This window comes from Caloenas nicobarica, chromosome 34 (genome assembly GCF_036013445.1).
Source record: "Caloenas nicobarica isolate bCalNic1 chromosome 34, bCalNic1.hap1, whole genome shotgun sequence".
In the NCBI taxonomy this organism is placed as follows: Eukaryota; Metazoa; Chordata; class Aves; order Columbiformes; family Columbidae; genus Caloenas; species Caloenas nicobarica.
Window position 1 is genome coordinate 248,871 of NC_088278.1, and position 21,854 is coordinate 270,724.

General features: G+C 64.5%; 1 protein-coding gene across 1 annotated transcript; it reads right to left on the reverse strand.

Annotated features, from left to right (window-relative positions):
- Nucleotides 1-1,349: 1,349 nt before the first annotated feature.
- HAUS5 (HAUS augmin like complex subunit 5) lies at nt 1,350-21,767 on the reverse strand. Its single transcript, XM_065654584.1, has 19 exons — nt 21,682-21,767; nt 20,049-20,111; nt 19,854-19,887; nt 18,902-18,922; nt 17,757-17,859; nt 16,101-16,239; nt 15,481-15,532; nt 15,178-15,251; nt 14,570-14,621; nt 13,999-14,084; nt 13,525-13,618; nt 12,785-12,918; nt 9,775-9,916; nt 7,268-7,348; nt 4,996-5,111; nt 4,074-4,131; nt 3,886-3,988; nt 3,018-3,132; nt 1,350-1,688 (listed from the first exon to the last, which is right to left on the reverse strand). Exons 1-19 carry the CDS (start codon nt 21,753-21,755, stop codon nt 1,514-1,516), a joined length of 1,716 nt encoding a protein of 571 aa, XP_065510656.1. The 5' UTR covers nt 21,756-21,767; the 3' UTR covers nt 1,350-1,513.
- Between the last annotated feature and the right edge of the window lie 87 nt (nt 21,768-21,854).

Genomic DNA, 21,854 nt, shown 5'->3' on the forward strand with positions numbered 1-21,854 from the left:
GGGGATAAAGGGGCGGGGCCTGGGAGAAAGGGGTGGGGCCTGGGTCCCTATGGGGGATAAAGGGGCGGGGCCTGGGAGAAGGGGGCGTGGCCCGGACGCCTGGGTCCCCGTTGACCCCGCCCCTTTCCCCCCCAGCCAATGGTGATCTACCAGACGGCCCTGCCCGGGGCGGGGGCGGAGCTTGCGGAGGCCCCGCCCCCTGTCCCCACCCCTCAATAAAAGCCAAGCGGCCAATCAGCATCCTCCTGCCCCTGGCCAATCACATTCAAGGGAGGGGGCGGAGCGGGGGGGGGGGGGGGCGTGGCCCAGTGGGTGGGGCCAGAAAGGGGGGGTGTGGCCTGGAGGGGGCGGGGCCTAAAGGGGAATCCAAATCTCCCCCCAGTAACTCCCAGTGAGCTCCAGTAACCCCTCCCAGGGCTCCCAGTAACCACCAGTAATGGCTCTAAAGCCTCCCAGTGGGCTCCAGTATCCCCCAGTAACCCCTCCCAGTGCTCCCAGTAACTCCCAGTAACCCCCAGTAACCCCCCCAGGGCTCCCAGTAACTCCCAGTAACCCCCAGTAACCCTCCCAGTGCTCCCAGTAACTCCCAGTAACCCCTCCCAGTGCTCCCAGTAACCCCCCATGACCCCCAGTAACCCCCCCAAGGCTCCCAGTAACTCCCAGTAACCCCCAGTAGCCCTCCCAGTGCTCCCAGTAACTCCCAGTAACCCCTCCCAGTGCTCCCAGTAACCCCCCATGACCCCCAGTAACCCCCCCAAGGCTCCCAGTAACCCCCAGTAACCCCCAGTAACCCCCCCAGTGCTCCCAGTAACCCCCCATGACCCCCAGTAACCCCCCCAAGGCTCCCAGTAACCCCCAGTAACCCCCAGTAACCCCCCCAGTGCTCCCAGTAACCCCCCATGACCCCCAGTAACCCCCCCAAGGCTCCCAGTAACCCCCAGTAACCCCTCTCAGTGCTCCCAGTAACTCCCAGTGACCCCCAGTAACCCCTCCCAGTGCTCCCAGTAACTCCCAGTAACCCCTCCCAGTGCTCCCAGTAACAGCTCTAGAAGCTCCCAGTAACCCCCAAATTACGGCGTTTTAAAGCGCCGAGTGATTCCGGGGGGGGTTTGGGGACATTCCGCAGCTCCTAATTACTTTAATTATTCTTTTTATCGTAACCGGGGGCGGTTCCGGGGCTGTTCCTCGGGATTTTGGGGCCGTTTGGGGCCAAGTTCGGCTACCGAAAGATTCACTTAATGTCCCTAAATCTTGAGGATCCCAATTCAGGGCCGATTCGGGGCTTTGAAAACCGAATTGAAATTGAAAAACGGAATTCGGGGCCGGTCGCCCAAGAATTCGAGGCCGAATCTGGTTTATTTCTGCGCTTCTTTAATTCAATTGTTATAATTCAATGGGGGGGGCTTTGGGAGGCCACGCCCCCCCTCCGAGGCCACGCCCCCTCCGAGGCCACGCCCCCCCTTTCCTTTTATAGCCCTGAAGGTCTCAGCCAATCACAGCGGCCGCTGCCCCCTCAGGGGCGGGGCTGGTCCTGGCCCCGCCCCTCGTCAGGCGGGGTGGGCGGGGCCAAGGCGAGGGGGCGGGGCCAAGCCAGGGCCCGGGCCGCGCGGCTCCAGCGCTGCAGCCAATGGGAGAACGGGACGCCGCCAGGGGGCGGGGCCAAAGTCCACTGGGCCGGTTGCTCCCACCTGGGGCGACCAGTGGCCACCAGTGGCAACCAGTGGCCACCAGTGAGTGACCCCCAGTGACCAGCCCAGGGCTCCCAGTACCCACCGGTAATGGCTCGAGAGCCTCCCAGTAGCTCCCAGTAACCAGCTCAGTGTTCCCAGTAGCCACCAGTAACTCCCAGTAGCCACCAGTAACTCCCAGTAACCACCAGTAACTCCCAGTAACCCTCCCCAGTGCTCCCAGTACCCACCAGTAATGGCTCTAGCCCCTCCCAGTAACCACCAGTAACTCCCAGTAACCACCAGTAAGTCCCAGTAACCACCCTGGGACTCCCAGTAACCACCAGTAACTCCCAGTAACCACCAGTAACCACCCCGGGACTCCCAGTAGCCACCAGTAAGTCCCAGTAACCACCCCAGAGCTCCCAATAACCCTCCCCAGTGCTCCCAGTAACCACCAGTAACTCCCAGTAACCACCAGTAACCACCCCGGGACTCCCAGTAGCCACCAGTAAGTCCCAGTAACCACCCCAGAGCTCCCAATAACCCTCCCCAGTGCTCCCAGTAACCACCAGTAACTCCCAGTAACGCTCCCCAGTGCTCCCAGTGACCACCAGTAATGGCCCTAGCCCCTCCCAGTAACCACCAGTAACTCCCAGTAACCACCAGTAAGTCCCAGTAACCACCAGTAACCACCCCGGGACTCCCAGTAGCCACCAGTAAGTCCCAGTAACCCCCCCAGAGCTCCCAATAACCCTCCCCAGTGCTCCCAGTACCCACCAGTAATGGCTCTAGCCCCTCCCAGTAACCACCAGTAACTCCCAGTAACCACCAGTAACCACCCCGGGACTCCCAGTAGCCACCAGTAAGTCCCAGTAACCCCCCCAGAGCTCCCAATAACCCTCCCCAGTGCTCCCAGTAACCACCAGTAATGGCTCGAGAGCCTCCCAGTAACCACCAGTAACCAGCCCGGTGCTCCCAGTGACCACCAGTAATGGCTCTAGTCCCTCTCAGTAACCACCAGTAACTCCCAGTAACGCTCCCCAGTGCTCCCAGTAACCACCAATAATGGCTCGAGAACCTCCCAGTAGCCACCAGTAATTCCCAGTAACCACCAATAACCACCCCGGGACTCCCAGTAGCCACCAGTAAGTCCCAGTAACCCCCCCAGAGCTCCCAATAACCCTTCCCAGTGCTCCCAGTACCCACCAGTAATGGCTTGAGAGCCTCCCAGTAACCACCAGTAAGTCCCAGTACCCCCCCAGTGCTCCCAATAACCCCCAGTAACCCCCCCGTTTAGCCCCGCCCACTCCCCTCGGCCCCGCCCCCCCGGGGGCAATGCCGCCTCACCATTGGCTGACCAGCTCCTGGAGGCGGGGCCAAGCCTCCAGGCGCCGCCGGGTCTGGGCGGCGACCAATCGCAGCCGGGGGAGGAGCTCCGGGTCGGCCCCGCCCACAATCCTCTCTGGGCGGGGCCAAGTGTGGGGGGGCGGAGTCAACCCCAGGACCCGCAACCCCGCCCCCTTTAAATCCCTTTAAGCCCCGCCCCTTTAAAGCCCCACGAGCCTCTTAAACCCCGCCCCCTTAAGCCCCACCCCTTTTAAGCCCTGCTCCTTTAACCCCACTTTATTTAATCCCCAATTTATTTAATCCCCAGTTTATTTAATCCCCACCTTATTTAATCCTCATCTTATTTAATCCCCACCCCCTTTAATCCCCACCCCTTTAACCCCCACCCCTTTAAGCTCCACCCCCTTTAACCCCACCCCATCAACCCCCGCCCCCTTTAAGCCCCACCCCATCAAACCCCACCCCCTTTAAGCCCCGCCCCTTTAGCCCCACCTTATTTAATCCCCACCCCCTTTAATCCCACCCCATCAAACCCCGCCCCCTTAAAGCCCCACCCCCTTACCCCCATCAAACCCCGCCCCCTTTAACCCCCACCCCTTAAAGCCCCGCCCCCTTAAAGCCCCAAGAGCCTCTTAAGCCCCACCCCCTTCAAGCCCCGCCCCTTTAACCCCACCTTATTTAAGCCCTGCCCCCTTAAAGCCCCGCTCCTTAAGCCCCACCCCCTTTAAGCCCCGCCCCTTAACCCCACCAAACCCCACCCCCCTTTAAGCTCCACCCCTTTTAAGCCCCGCCCCGCAAAGCCCCCTTAACCCCACCCCTTTAAGCCCCGCCCCCTTTAAGCCCCGCCCCCCCCGCCCCCCGCACTCACCCGGTGGGCGGGGCAGCGCCGGCCACGCCCCCTGCCGAAGCCCCGCCCCCCGGCGCAGTTCCTGCCTCAGCGCGGCCGCCCTGCACAGCGCCCCCTGCGGGGCCTGGGGGGGGGAACCGCCCCGTCAAGGGGGCGGAGCCTGAGCACAACCGGCCCCGCCCCCTTCCCCCGGCCCCGCCCACACGCACCTTATATGGCGGCAGCCCCAGGGCGCGGCTCACGGGCAGCAGAGGGTCCGGGGCGGGGCTTAAAGGGGAGGGGAGGGGCTAGTGCAGGGGACCCAGGCGTCCGGGTGACACAACCCCCTCCCTGCACTCCACATAGCGGACCCAGGCGTCCGAGAGCCCCACTCCATAAGGGAGCCAGGCGTCCGGGGACCCCCCCAATAAGGGACCCAGGCGTCCGAGAGCCCCACTCCATAAGGGAGCCAGGCGTCCGGGGACCCCCCCATAAGGGACCCAGGCGTCCGAGAGCCCCACTCCTTAAGGGAGCCAGGCGTCCGGGGACCCCCCCATAAGGGACCCAGGCGTCCGAGAGCCCCACTCCTTAAGGGAGCCAGGCGTCCGGGGACCCCCCCAATAAGGGACCCAGGCATCTGGGGACCCCCCCATAAGTGACCCAGGCATCCGGGGACCCCCCCAATAAGGGACCCAGGCGTCCGGGGACCCCACCCAATAAGGGACCCAGGCATCCAGGGACCCCCCCATAGTGGCCCCAGGCGTCCGGGGACCCCCCCATAAGGGACCCAGGCGTCCGGGGACCCCCCCATAGTGGCCCCAGGCATCCGGGGACCCCCCCATAAGGGACCCAGGCGTCCGGGGACCCCCCCCATAAGGGACCCAGGCATTCAGGGGACCCCCCAATAAGGGACCCAGGCGTCCGGGAGCCCCCCAATAAGGGACCCAGGCGTCCGGGGACTCCACCCCATAAGGGACCCAGGCGTCCGGGGACCCCACCCAATAAGGGACCCAGGCATCCGGGGACCCCCCCAATAAGGGACCCAGGCGTCCGGGGACCCCCCAATAAGGGACCCAGGCGTCCGGGAGCCCCCCAATAAGGGACCCAGGCATCCGGGGACCCCCCCATAAGGGACCCAGGCGTCCGGCTCACCTCGGGGGGGCCTCTCGCAGCGCTCCCAGTGCTCCCAGTTCTCCCAGTAACCGCTGCAGCCGCTCCCCCTCCCCCAGCAGCGCGAGGGGGGCCCCGCCCAGCCCCTCCCCCCGCACCTGGAACGGGGGGGGGGGTCAGGGGGGGACCCCAAAACCGGGGGGGGGCGGTCAACAGCTCCTCCCCCCACCCAGGGACACCCCAACTCCCCAATTTTAGGGACCCCCCCCCGCCTCCAGTTTTTAGAGACCCCCCCCCCATTTACTGGGACCCCCCATTTATTTGGGTTCCCCCCCATTTATTTGGATTTTGCCCCAATTTTTGGGGTCCCCCCCATACTGTGGGTCCCCCCCATGTTTCGGGGTCCCCCCGTTTTCGGGGTCCCCCCCATGCTCTGGGTCCCCCCATGCTTGGGGTCCCCCCCGTTTTCGGGGTCCCCCCCATGTTTCGGGGTCCCCCCCAGGTTTCAGGGTCCCCCCCATGTTTTGGGGTCCCCCCCACGCTCTGGGTCCCCCCTATGTTTCGGGGTCCCCCCGTTTTCGGGGTCCCCCCCATGCTTGGGGTCCCCCCCACACTCGGGGTCCCCCCCGTTTTCAGGGTCCCCCCCATGTTTCGGGGTCCCCCCCATGTTCTAGATCCCCCCCATGCTCTGGGTCCCCCCCAGTTTTCAGGGTCCCCCCCATACTCTGGATCCCCCCCATGTTTCGGGGTCCCCCCCATGTTTTGGGGCACCCCCATTTTCAGGGTGCCCCCGTTTTTGGGGTCCCCCCGTTTTCGGGGTCCCCCCCATGCTCTGGGTCCCCCCCATGTTTCGGGGTCCCCCCCATGTTTTGGGGTCCCCCCCGTTTTCGGGGTCCCCCCCGTGTTCTGGATCCCCCCCATGTTTCGGGGTCCCCCCCATGTTTTGGGGCACCCCGTTTTCAGGGTGCCCCCATTTTCAGGGTCCCCCCCATGCTCTGGGTCCCCCCCAGTTTTCATGGTCCCCCCCATGTTTCAGGGTCCCCCCCATGTTTCGGGGCACCCCCATTTTCAGGGTGCCCCCGTTTTTGGGGTTCCCCCGTTTTTGGGGTCCCCCCCACGCTCTGGGTCCCCCCCATGTTTTGGGGTCCCCCCCACACTCGGGGTCCCCCCCCATGCTCTGGGTCCCCCCCCGTTTTCGGGGTCCCCCCCATGTTTCGGGGTCCCCCTCACGTTCTGGGTCCCCCCCAGGTTTCAGGGTCCCCCCCATGTTTTGGGGTCCCCCCACGCTCTGGGTCCCCCCCCATGCTTGGGGTCCCCCCCATGCTCTGGGTCCCCCCCAGTTTTCGGGGTCCCCCCCATGTTTCGGGGTCCCCCCCACGCTCGGGGTCCCCCCCCATGCTCGGGGTCCCCCCCATGTTTCGGGGTCCCTCCGTTTTTGGGGTCCCCCCCATGCTCTGGGTCCCCCCCAGTTTTCAGGGTCCCCCCCAAGTTTTGGGGTCCCCCCCGTTTTCGGGGTCCCCCCCATGTTTCGGGGTCCCCCCCATGCTCTGGGTCCCCCCCAGTTTTCAGGGTCCCCCCCAAGTTTTGGGGTCCCCCCAGTTTTCAGGGTCCCCCCCATACTCTGGATCCCCCCCATGTTTCGGGGTCCCCCCCATGTTTTGGGGCACCCCCATTTTCAGGGTGCCCCCGTTTTTGGGGTCCCCCCGTTTTCGGGGTCCCCCCCATGCTCTGGGTCCCCCCCATGCTCGGGGTCCCCCCCATGTCTTGGGGTCCCCCCCGTTTTCGGGGTCCCCCCATGTTCTGGATCCCCCCCATGTTTCGGGGTCCCCCCCATGTTTTGGGGCACCCCGTTTTCAGGGTGCCCCCATTTTCAGGGTCCCCCCCATGCTCTGGGTCCCCCCCAGTTTTCAGGGTCCCCCCCATGTTTCAGGGTCCCCCCCATGTTTCGGGGCACCCCCATTTTCAGGGTGCCCCCGTTTTTGGGGTACCCCCGTTTTTGGGGTCCCCCCCACGCTCTGGGTCCCCCCCATGTTTCGGGGTCCCCCCGTTTTCGGGGTCCCCCCCATGCTCTGGGTCCCCCCCATGTTTCAGGGTCCCCCCGTTTTCGGGGTCCCCCCCATGCTCTGGGTCCCCCCTGTTTTCGGGGTCCCCCCCATGTTTCGGGGTCCCCCCCATGCTCTGGGTCCCCCCCATGCTCGGGGTCCCCCCCGTTTTCGGGGTCCCCCCCATGCTCTGGGTCCCCCCATGCTCAGGGTCCCCCCCATGTTTCGGGGTCCCCCCCGTTTTCGGGGTGCCCCCGTTTTCGGGGTCCCACCTGCTCCTGCAGGGCGCGCAGCCCGCGCCAGCGCCCCCTTGTGGCCGCCTCGAGCGCCCGCAGCCGCCGCCCCCGCCGGACCTGGGGGGGGGGGGGGGCACCCCGAAAATGGGACAAAACCACCCCGGGAACCCCAAAAATCAGATAAAATACACCCCCGGGGACCCCCCAAAAGCCAACAGGATCCCCCTGAACCCCAAATCCCCTGAACCCCCCAATCCCCCCAATATCCCCCCAGGACCCCCCTGAACCCCCAATTCCCCTGAACCCCCAAACTCCCCTGAACCCCCAAATCCCCCTGAACCCCCAAACCCCCTGCACCCCCAAATCCCCCCCAAACCCCCAATCCCCCCCAACCCCCAATTCCCCTGAACCCCCAAACCCCCTGAACCCCCAATCCCCCCCAACCCCCAAGCCCCCCCAAACCCCCAATTCCCCTGAACCCCCAAATCCCCTCGAACCCCCAAACCCCCCGAACCCCCAATTCCCCGGAACCCCCAAACCCCCCAAACCCCAAATCCCCCCGAACTCCCAATTCCCCCCACACCCCCAAACCCCCGAACCCCCAAATCCCCCCGAACCCCCCCCTGAACCCCCAATTCCCCTGAAACCCCAATTCCCCCCGCACCCCCAATTCCCCCGAACCCCCAAACCCCCCGAACCCCCCCAAACCCCCACACCCCCTGAACCCCAAATCCCCCCCAAACCCCCAATTCCCCCCAAACCCCCTGAACCCCCAATATCCCCCCAGGACACCCCTGAACCCCCAAACGCCCCCAAACCCCCTGAACCCCCAATCCCCCCAATATCCCCCCTAGACCCCCTGAACCCCCAAACCCCCTGCACCCCCAAACCCCAATTCCCCAAACCCCCAAATCCCCCTGAACCCCCAAACCCCCCAAACCCCCTGAACCCCCAATCCCCCCAAACCCCCCTGAACCCCCAAACCCCCCAATATCTCCCTGAACCCCCAAACCCCCTGAAACTCCAAATCCCCTGAACCCCCAAATCCCCCTGAACCCCCAAACCCCCCAATATACCCCCAGGACCCCCCTGAACCCCCAAACCCCCCAAATCCCCGTGAACCCCCAAAACCCCGAACCCCCAATTCCCCTGAACCCCCAAACCCCCCAATATCGCCCCAGGACCCCCCCGAACCCCCAAACCCCCCAAATCCCCGTGAACCCCCAAACCCCCGAACCCCCAAATCCCCCCTGAACCCCCAATTCCCCCCAAACCCCCCCAACCCCAAATCCCCCCCAAACCCCCAAATCCCACCAAACCCCCCGAACCCCCAAATCCCCCCTGCACCCCCGAATCCCCCCGCACCCCCAAACCCCCTGAACCCCCAAACCCCCTGCACCCCCAAACCCCCCCGAACCCCCAATTCCCCCCACACCCCCAAACCCCCCAATTCCCCCCAAACCCCCTGAACCCCCAATTCCCCTGAACCCCCAATCCCCCCAATATACCCCCAGGACCCCCTGAACCCCCAAGCCCCCTGCACCCCCAATCCCCCCCAAACCCCCAAATCCCCCCCAAACCCCCCGAACCCCCAAATTCCCCCTGCACCCCCAAACCCCCCACACCCCCAAATCCCCCCCAAACCCCCTGAACCCCCAATCCCCCCAATATCCCCCCAGGACCCCCCTGAACCCCCAATTCCCCTGAACCCCCAAATCCCCCCAAATCCCCCCTGCATCCCCAAATCCCCCTGAACCCCCAAATCCCCCCACACCCCCAAACTCCCTGAACCCCCAATCCCCCCAATATACCCCCAGGACCCCCTGAACCCCCAAACCCCTGCACCCCCAATCCCCCCCAAACCCCCAATTCCCCTGAACCCTCAAACCCCCCGAACCCCCAAATCCCCCCGCACCCCCAAACCCCCTGCACCCCCAAACCCCCCCGAACCCCCAATTCCCCCCGCACCCCCAAACCCCCCAATTCCCCCCAAACCCCCCAAACCCCCAAATCCCCCGAACCCCCAATTCCCCCCGCACCCCCAAACCCCCTGCACCCCCAAACCCCCCAATTCCCCCCAAACCCCCAAATCCCCCCGAACCCCCAATTCCCCCCCGAACCCCCAATTCCCCCCAAACCCCCCAACCCCCCCGAACCCCCAAATCCCCCCGAACCCCCTGAACCCCCAATTCCCCCCCGAACCCCCAATTCCCCCCAAACCCCCCCAAACCCCCCGAACCCCCAATTCCCCCCGCACCCCCAAACCCCCCAATTCCCCCAAACCCCAAAATCCCCTGAACCCCCAAATCCCCCCAATATCTCCCTGAACCCCCAAACCCCCTGCACCCCCAAACCCCCCAATTCCCCCCAAACCCCCCCGAACCCCCAAACCCCCCAATTCCCCCCAAACCCCCCGAACCCCCAAATCCCCCCAAACCCCCTGAACCCCCAATTCCCCCCCGAACCCCCAATTCCCCCCAAACCCCCCAACCCCCCCGAACCCCCAAATCCCCCCGCACCCCCCACTTCTCCCCCGTCCTCACCCCCCGTCGCCGTTGCCGCCGCAGCCGCGTCCCCAGCTCCCCCAGGGTCGGTTTTGGGGGGTCCCGCGGCCCCCGCAGCTGCCGGACCCCCCGATGCAGCCCCCGCCGGGCCCCCCGCAGCCCCGCGGCCTCCAGGGCCAGCCTGGCACCCCGAAAACGGGGCGCCCCAAAAACCAGCCGTCAGGCAGCGCCGCGGAGCCACATCGGGGGGACCGGGGGGGAAATTGGGGGTTTTGGGGTCCCCAAAGGGTCTAAGTCCCATTTTTGGGGGGAACTCAGGGGGTTTTGGGGTCCCCATTGAGCCCGATGGGGGTTTGGGGGAGAACTGGGGGGTTCTGGGGTCCCCATTGAGCCCAGTGGGGGTTTGGGGGAGAACTGGGGGGTTTTGGGGTCCCCATTGAGCCCGATGGGGGTTTGGGGGAGAACTGGGGGGTTTTGGGGTCCCCAAAGGGTCTAAGTCCCATTTTTGGGGGGAACTCAGGGGGTTTTGGGGTCCCCATTGAGCCCGATGGGGTTTGGGGGAGAACTGGGGGATTTTGGGGTCCCCATTTGGTTCAATGGGGGTTTGGGGGAGAACTGGGGGGTTTTGGGGTCCCCCCAGGATCTAAATCCCATTTTTGGGGGGAACTCAGGGGGTTTTGGGGTCCCCATTGAGCCCGATGGGGGTTTGGGGTCCCCAAAGGGTCTAAGTCCCATTTTTGGGGGGAACTCAGGGGGTTTTGGGGTCCCCATTGAGCCCAATGGGGGTTTGGGGGAGAACTGAGGGTTTTGGGGTCCCCATTGAGCCCGATGGGGGTTTGGGGGAGAACTGGGGGGTTTTGGGGTCCCCATTGAGCCCAATGGGGGTTTGGGGGAGAACTGGGGGGTTTTGGGGTCCCCATTTGGTTCAATGGGGGTTTGGGGGAGAACTGGGGGGTTTTGGGGTCCCTATTGAGCCCGATGGGGGTTTGGGGGAGAACCAGGGGGTTTTGGGGTCCCCAAAGGGTCTAAGTCCCATTTTTTGGGGGAATTCAGGGGGTTTTGGGGTCCCCATTGAGCCCGATGGGGGTTTGGGGGAGAACCGGGGGGTTTTGGGGTCCCCATGGAGCCCGATGGGGGTTTGGGGGAGAACTGGGGGGTTTTGGGGTCCCCAAAGGGTCTAAGTCCCATTTGGGGGGGGAATTGGGTGGTTTTGCGGATTCAGGAGCTGTTTTGGGGTTCAGGGGCTGTTTTAGGGTTCAGGGGCCGTTTTGGGGTTCAGGGGCTGTTTTGGGGTTCAGGGGCCCTTTTGGGGTCCCAGGGGCTGGTTTTGGGGTTCAGGAGCTGTTTTGGGGTTCAGGGGCCGTTTTGGGATTCAGGGGCCGTTTTGGGGTCCCAGGGGCTGGTTTTGGGGTTCAGGGGCAGTTTGGGGATTCAGGGGCCGTTTTGGGGTTCAGGGGCTGGTTTTGGGGTTCAGGGGCAGTTTGGGGGTCCCAGGGGCTGGTTTTGGGGTTCAGGGGCTGTTTTAGGGTTCAGGGGCCGTTTTGGGGTTCAGGGGCTGGTTTTGGGGGTTCAGGGGCAGTTTGGGGGTTCAGGGGCTTTTTGGGGGTTCAGGGGCTGTTTTGGGGTTCAGGGGCAGTTTGGGGGTCCCAGGGGCTGGTTTTGGGGTTCAGGGGCTGTTTTGGGGTTCAGGAGCAGTTTTTGGGGTTCAGGGAACGTTTTGGGGTCCCAGGGGCTGTTTTGGGGTTCAGGGGCCATTTGGGGGTTCAGGGGCCGTTTGGGGGTCCCAGGGGCTGGTTTTGGGGTTCAGGGGCTGGTTTTGGGGTTCAGGGGCTCTTTGGGATCCCAGGGGCTGTTTTGGGGTTCAGGGGCCGTTTGGGGGTTCAGGGGCCGTTTTGGGGTCCCAGGGGCTGGTTTTGGGGTTCAGGGGCCGTTTTAGGGTTCAGTGGCCGTTGGGGGTCCCAGGGGCTAGTTTTGGGGTTCAGGGGCTGTTTTGGGGTTCAGGGGCCGTTTTGGGGTCCCAGGGGCTGGTTTTGGGGTTCAGGGGCCGTTTTGGGGTCCCAGGGGCTCTTTTGGGGTTCAGGGGCCGTTTGGGGGTTCAGGGGCTGGTTTTGGGGTTCAGGGGCTGTTTTGGGGTTCAGGGGCTGTTTTGGGGTTCAGGGGCCGTTTTGGGGTCCCAGGGGCTGGTTTTGGGGTTCAGGGGCCGTTTTGGGGTCCCAGGGGCTCTTTTGGGGTTCAGGGGCCGTTTGGGGGTTCAGGGGCTGGTTTTGGGGTTCAGGGGCTGTTTTGGGGTTCAGGGGCCCTTTTGGGGTCCCAGGGACTGGTTTTGGGGTTCAGGGGCTCTTTGGGGGTTCAGCGGCTGTTTTGGAGTTCAGGGGCCGTTTTGGGGTTCAGGGGCTCTTTGGGATCCCAGGGGCTGTTTTGGGGTTCAGTGGCCGTTTGGGGGTCCCAGGGGCTGGTTTTGGGGTTCAGGGGCCGTTTTGGGGTTCAGGGGCTGTTTTGGGGTTCAGGGGCTGTTTTGGGGTTCAGGAGCAGTTTTTGGGGTTCAGGGGCTGTTTTGGGGTTCAGGAGCAGTTTTTGGGGTTCAGGGGCTGTTTTGGGGTTCAGTGGCCGTTTGGGGGTCCCAGGGGCTGTTTTGGGGTTCAGGGGCCGTTTTGGGGTTCAGGGGCTGTTTTGGGGTTCAGGGGCTGTTTTGGGGTTCAGGAGCAGTTTTTGGGGTTCAGGGGCTGTTTTGGGGTTCAGGGGCTGTTTTGGGGTTCAGGGGCCGTTTGGGGGTCCCAGGGGCTGTTTTGGGGTTCAGGGGCTGTTTTGGGGTCCCAGGGGCTGTTTTGGGGTTCAGGGGCCGTTTTGGGGTTCAGGGGCTGTTTTGGGGTTCAGGGGCAGTTTTGGGGTCCCAGGGGCTGTTTTGGGGTTCAGGGGCTGTTTGGGGGTCCCAGGCGCTCTTTGGGGGTTCAGGGCATATTTGGGAGGTTCAGGGGCTGGTTTTGGGGTTCAGGGACTGTTTTGGGGTTCAGGAGCAGTTTGGGGGTTCAGGGGCAGGTGTTGGGGTTACCTGGCGGCCCGCAGGGTTTCGGGGTCCCCCCCCAGGCGCTGCCGCAGCCGCCGCAGCCGGCCCTGCAGGGGGCGCAGCCGAGCGGCCAGGGGGGGCAGCCGGCCCCACAGCGCCCCCACTGCGCCCCACAACTCCTGGGGGGCACCCCGGACACCCCCAAATCAGGGGGGGCCCCACACACCCCCCCCCGAACCCCCAAATCACCCCCTGACCCCCCCAATCACCTCCGCCCCCCCCCGAACCCCCAAATCACCCCCTGACCCCCCCAATCACCTCTGACCCCCCCGAACCCCCAAATCACCCCCTGACCCCCCCAATCACCTCTGACCCCCCCGAACCCCCAAATCACCCCCTGACCCCCCCAATCACCTCCGCCCCCCCCGAACCCCCAAACTCATCCTCACCCCCCCCAATCACCTCCGCCCCCCCCCGAACCCCCAAACTCATCCTCACCCCCCCCAATGACTTTCGGTCCCCCCTGAACCCCCCAAATCAGCCCCTGAACCCCCAAATTAATCCTAAGACCCCCCCAACCCCCCGAAAATTTTTTGGCCCCCCCTGACCCCCCAAATCACCCCCTGACCCCCCCGAACCCCCAAATTAACCCTGACCCCCCCCCAACCCCTCCAATAACCTTTTGACCCCCCGAACCCCCAAATCCCCCCCAGGCCCCCCCCAAACTGCCCCTGACCCCCCCCAATTAATCCTGACCCCCCCCATGACCTTTGACCCCCCCCCACCTGGATGAGGCTCCTCACGGTGGGCGGAGCCTCGGGGTCAAGCTCGGGGTCAAGCTCGGGGTCAAGGTCAAGGTCGGGCTCAGGCTCCGCCTCCCTGGGAGGGGCGGGAACCAGCCCCGATCAAGCCCCGCCCCTTTGTCCTGGCCCCGCCCACAGCCCCCATGTGACCCCCCCTTAACCCCGCCCACCCCAGGAGCCCCGCCCTCATTGGCTGCCCCCACCCCCTTTCCTAAGCCCCGCCCATCGCTCCAAGCCCCACCCCTTCCTAAGCCACGCCCACAGGGTGCACACTAACCCCGCCCCCTCCCTAAGCCCCGCCCCTTCCCCACCGCAAGTGACCCCTTAGCCCCGCCCACCGATCTAAGCTCCGCCCCCTTAAGCCAGACCCGCCACCCCAAAACCCATTAGCCCCGCCCCTCCCCCAGGCCCCGCCCCCTTCCCTAAGCCCCGCCCCCTCCCGCAGGCCACACCCACCCGGGGCGGGGCAGGTGGGAACTCTCCCGGGCCAATCGCTGCAGAGCCCAAAGCACCGAGGCGGGGGGGTGGCGGCTCAGCACGGCCTGCAGGGGGCGCACGGGGTCAGGGGACCCAGGAGTGCCCCAGAGACCCGGGAGTTCGGGGGGGACCCAGGAGTTCGGGGGGGACCCAGGAGTTCGGGAGGGACCCAGGAGTTCGGGGGGGGACCCAGGAGTTCGGGAGGGACCCAGGAGTTCGGGGGGGGACCCAGGAGTTCGGGAGGGACCCAGGAGTTCAGGGGGGACCCAGGAGTTCGGGAGGGGACCCAGGAGTTCGGGAGGGACCCAGGAGTTCGGGAGGGGACCCAGGAGTTCAGGGGGGACCCAGGAGTTCGGGAGGGGACCCAGGAGTTCGGGGGAGCCAGGAGTTCAGGGGGGACCCAGGAGTTCGGGAGGGACCCAGGAGTTCGGGAGGGACCCAGGCGTCCGGGAGGGACCCAGGAGTTCTGAGAGGGACTCAAATAGGGGACCCAGGAGTTCAGGGAGGGACCCAGGAGTTCGGGAGGGACCCAGGCGTCCGGGGCTCCCACCTCAGCCTCCCGCCGCCAGCGCTGATTCGCCGCCTCCATCAGCTCCCGTGTCCTGTGGGGACGATTGACAGGTGGGGGATGATTGGCAGGTGGGCACGATTTACAGCATGGAAAACATGATTGACGGTAGGGGATAATTGACAGGACGCGGAGAATGATTGATAGCTGGGGGATGATTGACAGCAGGGGGATGATTGACGGGTGGGGGACGATTGATGGGTGGGGGGATGACGGGTGGGGGGATGATGGACAGGTAGGGGGATGATAGACAGCGGGGGGATGATTGACAGCAGGGGGATGATTGACAGGTAGTCAGATGATTGACGGGTGGGGATGACTGACAGTGCGGGACGACTGACGGGTGGGAATAATTGACAGGTGGGGATGATTGACAGAGAGATGACTGACGGGTGAGGATGATTGACGGGTGGGGATGATTGAGGGGTGGGGATGACTGACGGGTGGGGATGATTGACAGGTGAGATAATTGACGAGTGGGATGATTGATAGGGGATGATTGACAGTGGGGGGATAATTGACGGGTGGGGATGATTGACAGGTGGGGATGACTGACAGGTGGGGATGATTGACGGGTGGGCGTGTCTGACCTGCTGGCCGGCCGCGTCTCCAGCCCCGCCCCCAGCGCCGCCGCCCGGGCGCTGCACACGGCACGGACCGCCCCCTGGGGGCGGGGCCGGTCAGAGACACGCCCCCCAGGCCCCGCCCCCCCCGCCCTAACCCCCTGCCCGGCCCCGCCCCCTCCCAGGCCCCGCCCCCCCACCGGCCCCGCCCCCCCCGCCAGACCCCGCCCACTCCCAGCCCCCGGCCCCGCCCCCTCCCAGGCCCCGCCCCTCCCAGGCCCCGCCCCTCCCAGGCCCCGCCCCCTCCCAGGCCCCGCCCCCCGCACTCACCAGCACTTCCGGCTCCGCCCCCCCCGGCCTGCGGGGCCACGAGAAGCTCAAACTGGGGCCAAAAAGCGACAATTTAGGGCCCAAGCGACACCCCCGGGGCCACGGGGGACAAGTTCACGCCCCAAAGCGACGGTTTTAAGCCCCAAAATGACAGTTTTAGGTCCAAACGAACAATTTTTAGCCCCAAAGCGACGCTTTCAAGATCACAAGTGACGCTTTGGGGTCACAAAGTGACAATTTTAAGCCCCAAAGCGACAGTTTTAGGGCCAAAAATGTTACTTTTGGGGCCACCGGTGCCGCTTCTGGGTCCCAAAGTGGCAATTTTCGGCCCCAAAGCGACAGTTTTAGGGCCAAAAATGTCACTTTTGGGGCCACCGGTGAGAATTTCGGGGCCACCTGTGACGCTTTTTTGGGCTCAAATCCCCATTTTGGGGCCAAAAATGACGGTTTTAGGGGCACTTGTGGGGCTGTGGGAAGGACACCCCCCCCCCAAGCCCCGCCCCCCCCCGAGACCACGCCCCCAGCCCCGCCCCCGAGGGAGACCACGCCCCCCAAGCCCCCCCGAGACCACACCCCCCCCGAAGCCCCGCCCCCCGGAAGCCCCGCCCCATGTGACTCACCCCTGGGGGGGGCGCAGGGCCTCTGACCCCGCCCCCAGGCGCCGCCCCGCCCGCTCAAGCTCCGCCCCCAGCAGCCGCAGCTCCGCCCCCCGCCGAAGCTCCGCCCACCGGCGGGACAGCCCCGCCCCCAGTGCCGCCTCTGGAAGGGGGGGGGAAAAAAAGGGGGGGGGGGGGGTCAGGGGACCCAGGCGTCCGGGTGCCCCTGAGCCCCCCCAAATAAAGGACCCAGGCGTCCGGGGACACCCTAATAAGGGACCCAGGCGTCCGGGTGCCCCCCCAAAACCCCCCATAAGGGACCCAGGCGTCCGGGGACCCCCAAGTAAAGGACCCAGGCGTCCGGATGCCCCCCCACCAAGGGACCCAGGCGTCCGGGGACCCCCAAATAAAGGACCCAGGCGTCCGGGCGCCCCCCCACCAAGGGACCCAGGCGTCCGGGCACCCCCAAGTAAAGGACCCAGGCGTCCGGGCGCCCCCCCATAAGGGACCCAGGCGTCCGGGGACACCCTAAAAAGGGACTCAGGCATCCGGGGGCCCCCCCACCAAGGGACCCAGGCATCCGGGGACCCCCAAATAAAGGACCCAGGCGTCCGGGCGCCCCCCCACCAAGGGACCCAGGCGTCCGGGGACCCCCAAATAAAGGACCCAGGTGTCCGGGTGCCCCCCCACCAAGGGACCCAGGCGTCCGGGGACCCCCAAACAAAGGACCCAGGCGTCCGGGCGCCCCCCCACCAAGGGACCCAGGCGTCCGGATGCCCCCCCACCAAGGGACCCAGGCGTCCGGGCGCCCCCCCACCAAGGGACCCAGGTGTCCGGGGACCCCCAAACAAAGGACCCAGGCGTCCGGGCGCCCCCCCACCAAGGGACCCAGGCGTCCGGGGACCCCCAAATAAAGGACCCAGGCGTCCGGGCACCCCCAAATAAAGGACCCAGGCGTCCGGGGACACCCTAATAAGGGACCCAGGCATCCGGGTGCCCCCCCAAAACCCCCCATAAGGGACCCAGGCGTCCGGGGACCCCCAAATAAAGGACCCAGGCGTCCGGGTGCCCCCCCACCAAGGGACCCAGGCGTCCGGGGACCCCCAAACAAAGGACCCAGGCGTCCGGGTGCCCCCCCACCAAGGGACCCAGGCGTCCGGGGACCCCCAAACAAAGGACCCAGGCGTCCGGGCGCCCCCCCACCAAGGGACCCAGGCGTCCGGATGCCCCCCCACCAAGGGACCCAGGCGTCCGGGCACCCCCAAATAAAGGACCCAGGCGTCCGGGCGCCCCCCTACCAAGGGACCCAGGCGTCCGGGGACCCCCAAACAAAGGACCCAGGCGTCCGGGTGCCCCCCCACCAAGGGACCCAGGCATCCGGGGACCCCCAAACAAAGGACCCAGGCGTCCGGGCGCCCCCCCACCAAGGGACCCAGGCGTCCGGGCACCCCCAAACAAAGGACCCAGGCATCCGGGTGCCCCCCCACCAAGGGACCCAGGCGTCCGGGGACCCCCAAATAAAGGACCCAGGCGTCCGGGTGCCCCCCCACCAAGGGACCCAGGCGTCCGGGGACCCCCAAATAAAGGACCCAGGCGTCCGGGCGCCCCCCCACCAAGGGACCCAGGCGTCCGGGGACCCCCAAACAAAGGACCCAGGCGTCCGGGCGCCCCCCCGCTCACCCAGCTCCAGCGCCGCCTCCTGGGCCCCCCCCAGGGCCCCCCCCAGCCCCCCCACTTCCTGCTGCAGCCGCCGAACGGCCCCGCCCAGCGCCGGCTCCGCCCCCTGCGGGGTCAAAGGGCAAAGGTCAGTGACCCCCCCAACCCCCTGACCCCCCCAATCCCCCCTGAACCCCCAAACCCCCTGAACCCCCAAAATCCCCTGAACCCCAAAACCTCAGGACCCCCCAAATTCCCCCTGAACCCCCAAATCCCCCCAAAACCCCAAATTCCCCTAAACTCTCCGGACCCCCCAAATTTACCCCTGAACCCCCAAAATCCCCAGAACCCCCAAACCCTCAGGACCCCCCAAATTAACCCCCAACCCCCAAATCCCCCCAAAACCCCAAAATCCCCTGAACCCCCAAACCCCCTGACCCCCCAAAACCTCAGGACCCCCCAAATTCTCTCTGAAGCCCCAAATCCCCCCAAAACCCCAAATTCCCCTAAACTCTCCGGACCCCCCAAATTTACCCCTGAACCCCCAAAATCCCCTGAACCCCCAAGCCCCCAGAACCCCCCAAAATCCCCTGACCCCCCAAAATCCCCTGAACCCCAAAACCTCAGGACCCCCCAAATTCCCTCTGAACCCCCAAATCCCCCCAAAACCCCAAATTCCCCTAAACTCTCACGACCCCCCAAATTTACCCCTGAGCCCCCAAACCCCCTGACCCCCCAAAACCTCAAGACCTCCCAAATTCCCTCTGAACCCCCAAATCCCCCCAAAACCCCAAATTCCCCCTGAACCCCCAAATCCCCCCAAAACCCCAAATTCCCCTAAACTCTCAGGACCCCCCAAATTTACCCCTGAACCCCCAAAATCCCCAGAACCCCCAAACCCCCTGAACCCCCAAATCCCCCCAGATTTACCCCTGAACCCCCAAAATCCCCTGAACCCCCAAACCCCCTGAACCCCCAAATTAACCCCCAAATTCCCCCTGAACCCCAAATTCCCCCTGAACCCCAAAATCCCCTGAACCCCCAAAACCTCAGGACCCCCCAAATCCCCCCAAAACCCCAAATTCCCCTAAACTCTCAGGACCCCCCAAATTTACCCCTGAACCCCCAAACCCCCCCAAATTCCCCCCGAACCCCCAAAATCCCGTCACCTCCGTCTCCAGGTGCCGGTACCTGAACCCCGAGTTAAGGACCAAACCCGGGGGCACTTTTGGGGGGACCCCCCCAATTTCAGGGCATTTCAAGGGGTTTGGGGGGCTCCTGTGGATTTTTGGGGTCCCCCCCCATTTTTTGGGGTCCCCCCATATTTTGGGGTCCCCCCTATATTTTGGGGTCCCCCCCATATTTCAGAGGGTCCCCCCCATATTTCAGGGTCCTCCCCTTATTTTGGGGTCCCCCCCAATATTTTAGGGTCCCCCCCATATTTCAGACTCCCCCCTGTATTTTGGGCCTCTCCCCCATATTTTGGGGTCCCCCCCATTTTTGGGGTCCTCCCAATTCTTGGGGTCCCCCCCATATTTTGGGGTGCCCCCATATTTTGGGGTCCCCCCACATTTTGGGGACCCCCCCACATTTTGGGCCCCCCCATTTTGGGCCCCCCCCACATTTTGGGGTCCCCCCCATTCTTGGGGTCCCCCCCACATTTTGGGGACCCCCCCATTTTTGGGGTCCCCCCCATTTTTGGGCCTCCCTCATATTTTGGGGTCCCCCCATATTTTGGCCCCCCCCCATTTTTGGGGACCCCCCCACGTTTTGGGGTCCACCCCACATTTTGGGGACCCCCCCATATTTTGGGGTCCCCCCCACATTTTTGGGCCTCCCCCATATTTTGGGGTCCCCCCATATTTTGGGGTCCCCCCACATTTTGGGGTCCCCCCACATTTTGCCCCCCCCCCCACATTTTGGGGTCCCCCCATTTTTGGGGTCCCCCCACATTTTGGGCCCCCCCCCACATTTTGGGGACCCCCATTTTTGGGGACCCCCCCACATTTTGGGGTCCTCCCCATTCTTGGGGTTCCCCCCCATTTTGGGGTCCCTCCCACATTTTGGGGTCCCCCCCCATTTTTGGGGCGTCCCCCCCCAATTTTTGGGGTGCAGCGGATTCCACAGCAGGTTCCCCCGAATCATCTTCACGGTCCTGGGGACACAAACCACCCCCCCCCACCCCCCCCAAAATTAAACTCCGCCCCCTCCCCCGGACGCCTGGGTCCCTCCGGACGCCTGGGTCCTCTCCAGATGTCGGGGGGTCCCCCCGCCCCCCCCCCCCCCCAAATTTGGGGGGTCCCCCCCCCCAATTACCGGGGGTGTCGCACGTGCCGGGTGACGAATTCCCAGATGGGGCCACAGGAACCTGAGCACAACCTGGGGGGGGGGGGAGAGAAAAATGGGGGGTCAGGGGGACCCCAAAAATGGGGGGGACCCCAAAAATGGAGGCGACACCCCCCAAGGGACCCCAAAAGTGGGGGGGACCCCAAAATCCTCTGGGACACCCCCCCCCCCCCCCCAGTACCAAGGGGACCCCAAAATGTGGGGGGGGACCCCAAAAATGGGGGGAACCCCAAAACCCCAGGGGGGTCCGGGGGGGGGAGATTTGGGGGTTCGGGGGGGTCCCCAAAGGGTCTAAAATCCAATTTTGGGGGGAAATCGGGGGTTTTTGGGGTCCCCAAAGGGTCTAAAATCCAATTTTGGGGGGAAATCGGGGGGTTTTGGGGTCCCCAAAGGGACTAAAATCCAATTTTGGGGGAAAATTTGGCGGATTTGGGGTCCCCAAGGGGTCTAAAATCCAATTTTGGGGGAAAATCGGGGGGTTTTGGGGTCCCCAAAGGGTCTAAAATCCAATTTTGGGGGGAAATCGGGGGATTTTGGGGTCCCCAAAGGGTCTAAATTCAATTTTGGGGGAAAATCGGGGGATTTTGGGGCCCCCAAAGGGACTAAAATCCAATTTTGGGGGAAAATTTGGCGGTTTTGGGGTCCCCAAAGGGTCTAAAATCCATTTTTGGGGGAAAATTTGGCGGATTTGGGGTCCCCAAAGGTCTAAAATCCAATTTTGGGGGGAAATCGGGGGGTTTTGGGGTCCCCAAAGGGACTAAAATCCAATTTTGGGGGGAAAATTTGGCGGATTTGGGGTCCCCAAAGGGTCTAAATTCCAATTTTGGGGGGAAATCGGGGGGTTTTGGGTCCCCAAAGGGTCTAAAATCCAATTTTGGGGGAAAATTGGGGGATTTTGGTGTCCCCAAAGGGTCTAAAATCCAATTTTGTGGGGAAATCGGGGGGTTTTGGGGTCCCCAAAGGGTCTAAATTCCAATTTTGGGGGGAAATCGGGGGGTTTTGGGGTCCCCAAAGGGACTAAAATCCAATTTTGGGGGAAAATTTGGCGGATTTGGGGTCCCCAAAGGGTCTAAATTCAATTTTGGGGGGAAATCGGGGGATTTTGGGGTCCCCAAAGGGTCTAAATTCCAATTTTGGGGGAAAATCGGGGGGTTTTGGGGTCCCCAAAGGGTCTAAAATCCAATTTTGGGGGAAAATTTGGCGGTTTTGGGGTCCCCAAAGGGTCTAAATTCCAATTTTGGGGGAAAATCGGGGGTTTTGGGGTCCCCAAAGGGTCTAAAATCCAATTTTGGGGGGAAATCGGGGGGTTTTGGGGCCCCCAAAGGGTCTAAAATCCAATTTTGGGGGAAAATCGGGGGGTTTTGGGGCCCCCAAAGGGTCTAAAATCCAATTTTGGGGGGAAACCGGGGGTTTTTGGGGCCCCCAGAGGGTCTAAACGCCATTTTTGGGGTGAATTTCGGGGTTTTTTGGGCTGCCCAGGGGGTCCCAGCGGCCGTTTGAAGCGGGAATTCGGGGTTTTCGGGGCCGCCGCGCAGCCCATTAGCGATTCCCGGGGGTTCCCGCGTTGGTTTTGGGGTGAATTGCGGGGGTTTCGGGGTTTTACCTGCGCAGCACCGGCCCGGGCGGGGGCGGCAGCTCCATCTCGGTGCGGGCCCAGCGGCCCAGAGCGGCCTCCATGGCGGGCCGCGCCGGAAGTGGGAAAGCGCGGGAACCGCGGGGCACCACGGGAGTTGTAGTCCAGGCGGGGCGCGGGGATAATGGAGCTCTATGGGAGCC

Coding starts and splice junctions, on each gene's coding strand:
- HAUS5 (XM_065654584.1), bottom strand. CDS start 21,755: ATGGAGGCCGCTCTGGGCCGCTGGGCCCGCACCGAGATGGAGCTGCCG. Junction 17,860..18,901: donor ACCGGCACCTGGAGACGGAG/GTGACGGGATTT, acceptor TTGACCCCGCAG/GGGGCGGAGCCGGCGCTGGG. Junction 9,917..12,784: donor GAAACCCTGCGGGCCGCCAG/GTAACCCCAACA, acceptor TCGGGGTGCCAG/GCTGGCCCTGGAGGCCGCGG.